We start from the raw sequence: 7,343 nt of genomic DNA, 5'->3' as shown, positions 1-7,343 counted from the left end.
AAATAAAAATAAAATCTAAATTTGCCCGAGCAGTGGTCCAACTGGAGAGATTAACTAATGACGACCCTCACATTAAAACTGAGCAAGCAGTTAAGCAGTCACTGAAGAAACCCAGCAATAAGTCTGAAGAGGATGTGCTTCAAGTGTGGGAATCACAATTACCCAAAGCCAGACACGATGCTGGGGGACACGCTTTTCCCACCCTCACATGTTCTTGTTTGTAGACACGTTTTGTGGTCTAGAGGGGCCACAAGGGCTTCTAGGGGGCCCCCTTATATTCCATACCGGGCAGGGGTGAAAATAGTGTAAACAGGTGGCACAGTTTGAAGACGAAGTATGAAGGGAGCCAGAGCTAGAAAAAAAGGTTGAGAAACCCTGGTCTGAACACTGCAAATCGCTCCAATTGGACTTTGGCAAATCCTGTCCATTTCATCAGGAATACCTCGCCGGAATCTTCCTGCCCTGTCTTTCCCACGTCACTAGGTCAGGATCCTGCACAGCTCAAAACCCAAACACCTCCACTTAAAGAGACCCCGTCGGAGTTTTACTCCCGTGAAAATGAAATATTTAACAGGCACACTGTTTATCCAGCAAGCAGTGTTTTTAATTTTCAGGCCAAGCAGAACAGGTGGGTATTTTTGCCGTCATCTGATAGGAAACAGGGGTTTATGCAGATGAATGGACTCAGATATCTAATGGACACAGGTCTTAAGAGAACTGTCTGATTCAAAATTTGATATTTAACCCTGAAGGCTTTAACCAATGGAGTACGCTTCAATGACCACTTTTACAATTGAAATGAATTTTTTAATCAAGTACACAGTTAAGACATCAAATAATACTGTTAGTGAAAACACAACCGTGCTCCCCGCCTTTTCTACCTGTTCTGGATTTTATTTTTCGGTGATAACCTCTTGGCTGGGACGCTCTTCTGAATAACTTATTTATATATATGTAATTGACCTTTCTGTATTTCTAGATTGACTGGTTCTAGCTAAAGGGGGACTGCTTCTTCCCCATTACACACACCTCCTCTTCAATGCCCCCAACGTTATATAATAATTTTGTTATAACTCTATTCAGTGTTTACATGATGATGAGTGACTTTGGCTACTATGATTCACATGTTCAGGTATGCAATGCAATTCTGGGAAAACGTTTATCTCTCCCGGGGTCCATAAATGCCTCAACTTTATATCCGGACTCTCAAAACAACTTAAATTCTCTGGTCTCTGCATTTAAACACACAGGTACTCAATTCCTCCCTTTTTTGGGAGGTGCGGGGTACAGGGGAGACATTTCACCTTAAAGCTGCTTCTACAGGAATTTCTTGCTGACTTCAATTTTCTCTTTTCTCCTAAATATAGTCATATAATTTTAACAATTTTACATTTTCCCACTCTGTAAGGGTAGCACTACATTCAATTTACCTTGATTCTCCTTTTAACATCCCGACTCGGTAAAACAAACTGTCCTTTTCACACGAGCAAAGCTAACATTTGCACTGGTTTTTTTTTTTTTTTTGATTTAAAAGATGAAAATCATAAACAGCATTGACACTGGTATGATTATCTACAGGTGATGCACGAAAGAGCCACGCGATGCGTTTGCCAGGATTCCCTTCTCTTTGGCTCCGAGATCCAGTCCACTTGCTCACATCCCAAACCCCCGGCCCCGTTCTGCCGTTGGAAGCATGCAGTTCCTGCACAGTCGGTCCCGCCTTCCAAGGTCCTGCTGCTCAGGGCTTTCTCGGGGGGCTGAGGACGTGCACACCGTGCCCCAGCGGGGCCTGCAGCTCTTCGTTTATGTCCCTTGCAAGGTCCCTGCTTGCTCACCGTCCAATCTCCCCCAAGTCCATCCTTTCCTTCCGCCTTGGATCCTGAGCGGGTCGATGAGCGTCAGTCATGGGGGAAAAAAAACCCCACAAACCATTGAACGCCTCACCCCGTGGGTCCCAAAGTCCAGGTTTCGGCAGAGACAGCGCGTGTCCGAGGTTCCTCCCCGGGTCTTCACTTGCAACAACGCTCCATCCCCCGACGGTGTGCGCGCGGGCTCTGGCGAGTCACAGAGCGGCTCTCGGCGACTGGGAACGAAGAGCGCAGGCGCGGGACGAGGGCGGGGGCGGGGCAGTGCGCGCGCACGGGCGCGCGCGCGATCCGGCGCTCTCGCGAGACCGCGGCGGCAAGCGCCGCCATTGCCGCCGCCGCCGCCGCGTCTCCGGGGAGTCGGCCATGATGCCGGGGCCCGCGCCACCGGGCCGCCCCCGCGGCGGCGCTAAAAGTGTACCTGCAGGCGGATGTTGAGGATGACGGAGCCCGCGATGTAGAAGTACGGGAAATTCATGCGCAGCTGCCAGGCCAGCTCGAAGAAGGCGAGCAGGGTGCGGGAGAGCCCCTTGCAGAAGACGCCGTAGGAGCTGGGCGCGGCGAGCGGGCCCGGGGCCCGCAGGGCCAGCGAGCAGGGCGCCGCGGCGGGGGCCATGGGGCCGCAGTGGGGGGTCTCGCGCGCTGCGGCGGCGGCGGCGGCGGTGGCGGGGGGCTCCGGCTGTCGCTGCGGCCGCCCGGGCTTCCTCCGCGGCCGCGCGCGCGCTCCGCCCCTTCCTGTCCGCTGCCCCGGCCGCGCCGCACACGTGGTCGGGGCCGCCGCCACCTGCCACGCCGGCGGGACCCGGGGGGTTAGGGTCCCCCAGGGGAGCGCCGCAGGCAAGGCCGTTGGGTGCCCGGCCGCGCAGCCTGCAGGAACTAAAAAAAGAGAAATAAAAAGAAAATGCGTTTGTAGGAAAAGCAGCCCCGGGATCTTAGCCAGGCAGCTTGGCCCCTGTGTTTGTTGGCGTCAGCCCCAGAATGCGTGCCAGAGGATTTTTTTTCCCCCCCAGTATCAGCAGATTTGGTGCTCAAGGTCCTGTATCTAGAACAACACCATTGTAAGGGATTATAGCCTCATACCTGGTTTCAAATCACACACTTTGTAAACACATGCGCCTAATTTTACTGACTTGGCAGGACACAGTAATTAAATTGCCACCCATGCAAAAATCGTGATGAATCTTAATACGAGACTGATGTCCAAGGACAGCAGAGACAGGAACAGGAGGATTGCTCCATGGTTGGTAATCTGTCCTCATGAGCTGGGGGAGAAGGCCGCTGGGATGGAGAAGGGATCACTAAGTCAGTGATGGTCAGAGGGATCCCTGGGGATGGGAGATGTGTGCTGAAAGTAGATAAAGGACCAACTGTGATGGTCTCTCAGTATCTATTTGCAAATCATAATGCCCAGAAATAGAGAGGGAGCATGGGGGAGATTGTCTGCCATAGAGAAAGGGGGAGGTTGGGATGGGAGGGGATACTGGGTACATTGGTGGTGGGGAATGTGCACTGGTGGAGGGATGGGTGTTCAGTCATTGTATGACCGAAACTCAAGCATGAAAGCTTTGTAACTGTATCTTACGGTGATTTAATTAAAAAAAAATCACGACAAATCTACATTAGGAATGGGAGCTTGTATTATTTCTGCTGGGAGATAATGTATGTGAAACCTATAGTTAGGGTCTAAGGTTTGGGAGCTAAAATTTGGCGTCCACATCCTGCATACCCTTGGGGAATCTCAAGGAACCTTCATGGCCAGGCACATACGTTTTTGGATTTAAATGATGTACATTTTCATAACCTCTAATCTCTCAGTTTTACTGGCAAGCACTGTATTTTCCTTCATAGACAAGCACCACCTCCACGAGTATTTAGATGGGTGACTTCTAACCTTGAGATTTCAGTCTCCTTCAGCAAAGCATTGTCTGACTAGCCCAGCCTGCCCTGAATGAGTATTAATTTTTTGAAGCACACTTAAGTGTCCTAGAGGTCTTGTGTCTTTCTACACCGACTTACCCAATAAGACTGGTACAAGTAACATTGTGAAATTTGTAGAAATTGTGTGTTCCTAGCCAGGCTTTTTTCTTTGGTTTCTTTTTTCTGTACCAATACAGAAACGACTAGAAAGCCCAGTATTATGACAACTTCTAAAATACGGTATTGGGATTGAATAAAGTGTGGTATAACGTTAACTTGAGGGCAATGAGATTTATAGTTTCAGTGCATGCAAGTACAATGCATCCGACCTGAAAGTGAAAGAATAATAGAGATACACACGGCCACTGAGGTTGAGTCCATGGGTGCTCCATTTCCAGCTACACTTACTCTCTTCAGTCATTCATCTGCCCTTCCTGGAAGACCCAGATTCAACCTTCATGAACCCCATGAAAACTTCATTTTTAGCCCCTGGAGCAAGCTATAGCCATCTAAAACATGACTAGGTTGATTTCCTATCGAAGTGGGAAGGAATAGACAGAGGGACAGTTATAGATGCTCCAACTGTGATTCAATGCTCTAGAGTTGATGAAATGCAAACATTAATGAGTTTTGTGAGTTACATTTTTATGGTGTAAAAATGTGTAACAAAATATATGAAAACAATTACTTTTTGAATTTTTATTTTTTTAAAATTTTAAAATTTTTGTTTATTTTTTTTTGCTTTTTGGGTCACACCTGGCAACGCACAGGGGTTACTCCTGGCTCTGCACTCAGGAATTACCCCTGGTGGTGCTCAGGGGACCATATGGGATGCTGGGAATCGAACCTGGGTTGGCCGCGTGCAAGGCAAACGCCCTACCCGCTGTGCTATCACTCCAGCCCCACTTTTTGAATTTTTAAATTTTTTGTGAGGCAAGTCAGATTTACGTATAATTGACCTTGTCATTCTACTAGAAATAGACCAAAACAAGTGCATCAAATAATATTTAATGAATCCTAATAGAAGTATTAGGACCTGAGAGTTTATTTAATCTCTTAATATTAACAATTAGAGAGCTCAAGAGATTGAGCTTTGCATTCAAGAAACCAGGCTTTGATTTTAGGCATATCATGATTTCCTGAGCACTGCCAGGAGCAAGGCCTCAGCTTGGCAGGAGTTGCAGGGATATCTATAAAATGTCTAGATATTGCCATTAGCTATCACAATATTGTTTTTTGGTTCACACTTGGTGGTGTTCAGGGACTGTGCTCGGGAGTCATTCCCAGCAATACTTGGGGGATCAGTCTAGATGGATGTACATCCTGCCCCAAACAGTACATGAATTTATCCATGATATTCGTGTGTGTACATTTAGGAGCTTGTTCACAGTCAAGCTACTCACAAATATTAGTTATTAACAACCAGATTATGGAATATTGCTTCTCCTGGGAATCCCAAGTAAATCTTGGATGATTTTGATAAAAAAGTTTGAATTCTTTTTATATAAGTATGGCATTAAAAATAACTCATAATGAGGGGCTCAATGATGAAAAACTCCATCTAATAGTTTGTGTATTCACTGTTTTATGTAAAGTGTTTGCAAATTTTACGAGAACAATGAGGTTGAGGAAGCACAAATCATGGAAAGGTTAAAGGAGTAAAACTGCAGGACAGGTGCCCTTATTTGCATGTTAGCAAGTGAGAATTCACACTAGCACTAATTCTGCAATACCCTAGCCTGTGACAAGGACTTGCAGTGTATGAATAGGAGTTATTTGACCTCAGGGAGGTTAACAATGTGTTTTATTTATTTATTATTTTGTTGAGTGTATTAGAACCCATCTAGTAGTATGCCTCGTGCTGATGGTTACAGAAATTGAAAGAGACAAGAAACCTTTACTGAACACTTAGAAATCAACTGCTCATAGAACTCGAGATCAGAAAACCAGTATCAGTGATTTTAAATTGGTCTTCTAGAGATGATAACTTTACTATGGTACATTCTCACCGTCCTAGTAGTTGTACAGTTTGTTCTAGGAAGTTTTGCCAATGGCTTCATAGTGCTGGTGAACTGCACAGACTGGATCAAGAGACGAAAGTTCTCCTTAGTGGATCAGGTTGTCACAGCACTGGCGATCTTCAGAGTTAGTTTTCTCTGGGTAATATTAATAAATTGGTACTCCGTTGCAAGCAATCCGGCTTTAAGTAGCTTAACAGTCTTTCGAATCATCATTCATATCTCATGGACAGTGAACACCCATTTTAACACCTGGCTTGCTACCAGCCTCAGCATACTTTACTTGCTGAAGATAGCCAATTTCTCTAGCCTTCTGTTTTTCTACCTAAAGCGGAGAGTTAAAAGTGTCCTTCTTGTAATCCTGGTGGGGAGTTTGGTCTTTTTGGCTTCTCAGCTTGTATCGGTAAGCAACCACGAGATTGTGCTCTCTAATGAAAAGGAAGGAAACGTGACGTGGAAGACTAAAGAGAGGCACTTGATACTGGTTTCAAATTCAGCAGTGTTCTTGCTAGCGAACCTCATCCCCTTCACCATGTCCTTGGCGTCTCTTGTGCTGTTGATCCATTCCCTGCGGAAACATCTCAAGAAGAGGCAGCTCAGTGGCCAAGGATCCCAAGATCCCAGCGCCAGGGTCCACATCAGAGCCTTGCAGACCATGGTCTCCTTCCTCCTGCTGTTTGCCATTTACTTCTTTGACACGCTGGTCTCATTTTTGAATTTTAATAAGCTGATGAACAAACTGGTCCTCATGTTTTGCAATGCTCTATTAGTCCTGTACCCGTCAAGTCACTCACTCATCCTGATTTGGGGAAACAAGAAGCTGACACGGGCCTTCCTGACATATTTGCGGCAGCTGAGATCCGGGCTCCGAGACAGGGAGTAAACTGGGTTCGAGTGTGTCTTTAGGCAGAAGACAAACTATAGCATCAGCCAAGTTTTCTGTTCTGCCTGATCTTTCTAATGGGTCTGTATTTTGTGTTGTTGGTAAATTTGGCCACATCTGGTTGTGCTCTGTCATTGGGATCATTTCTGACAGTGCTGTGCATTGAACCAGGTTCTGCAAGGCAAATGTCTTAAACCCTGTACTATTGCTTGAACTTTCTAATGGGTAGACAATTGAGTTACTTTCAACGATAGAGTAAGATAATCTCCCTCATAATCTTATTATGAGGGAGATTATCTTCATAATCTCCTTGCCATGTCCACACAATAAAATAATGTTCAACAGTAAAATAAACAATTAAATTTATTCAGTGTGTTTATTTTTTTAAAAGAAAAAAGAAAGACTATGATTAATATACCATTAACCAATATTTTCTTCGTTAAGCAACCTAATGTTACAAACTTATACCTACATTTTGTATATATGTATTTTGCATATATATAAGAAAGCACTAAGGACTATTAGATAATAGTAGTTGACAAAAAAATTAGAAAGATATTGTTTTACAAGAGATAAATATTGATCATGACCAGAAATGGGAATGTCTAATTAGCTCATTTAGTTCTTATCAGCTTTGCAGTGATTAAAAGTCTTCAACTG

General features: G+C 45.2%; 2 protein-coding genes across 2 annotated transcripts; one reads left to right on the top strand and one right to left on the bottom strand.

The window, feature by feature from the left end:
• Positions 1–785: 785 nt before the first annotated feature.
• Positions 786–2,601, bottom strand: SMIM10L1 (small integral membrane protein 10 like 1). The gene has a single exon (XM_055118162.1). The coding sequence runs from the start codon at positions 2,479–2,481 to the stop codon at positions 2,275–2,277; it is 207 nt and encodes a 68-aa protein (XP_054974137.1). The 5' UTR covers positions 2,482–2,601; the 3' UTR covers positions 786–2,274.
• Positions 2,602–5,762: 3,161 nt separating this feature from the next.
• On the top strand, positions 5,763–6,683 carry LOC101547505 (taste receptor type 2 member 31-like). Its single transcript, XM_004611387.2, has one exon. The coding sequence runs from the start codon at positions 5,763–5,765 to the stop codon at positions 6,681–6,683; it is 921 nt and encodes a 306-aa protein (XP_004611444.2).
• Positions 6,684–7,343: the final 660 nt, after the last annotated feature.

Source organism: Sorex araneus, chromosome 10, assembly GCF_027595985.1.
Source record: "Sorex araneus isolate mSorAra2 chromosome 10, mSorAra2.pri, whole genome shotgun sequence".
In the NCBI taxonomy this organism is placed as follows: Eukaryota; Metazoa; Chordata; class Mammalia; order Eulipotyphla; family Soricidae; genus Sorex; species Sorex araneus.
Note: the sequence above shows the minus strand (reverse complement) of the source record. Positions and strands in the feature narration are given on the sequence as shown.

Coding starts and splice junctions, on each gene's coding strand:
- LOC101547505 (XM_004611387.2), top strand. CDS start 5,763: ATGATAACTTTACTATGGTACATTCTCACCGTCCTAGTAGTTGTACAG.
- SMIM10L1 (XM_055118162.1), bottom strand. CDS start 2,481: ATGGCCCCCGCCGCGGCGCCCTGCTCGCTGGCCCTGCGGGCCCCGGGC.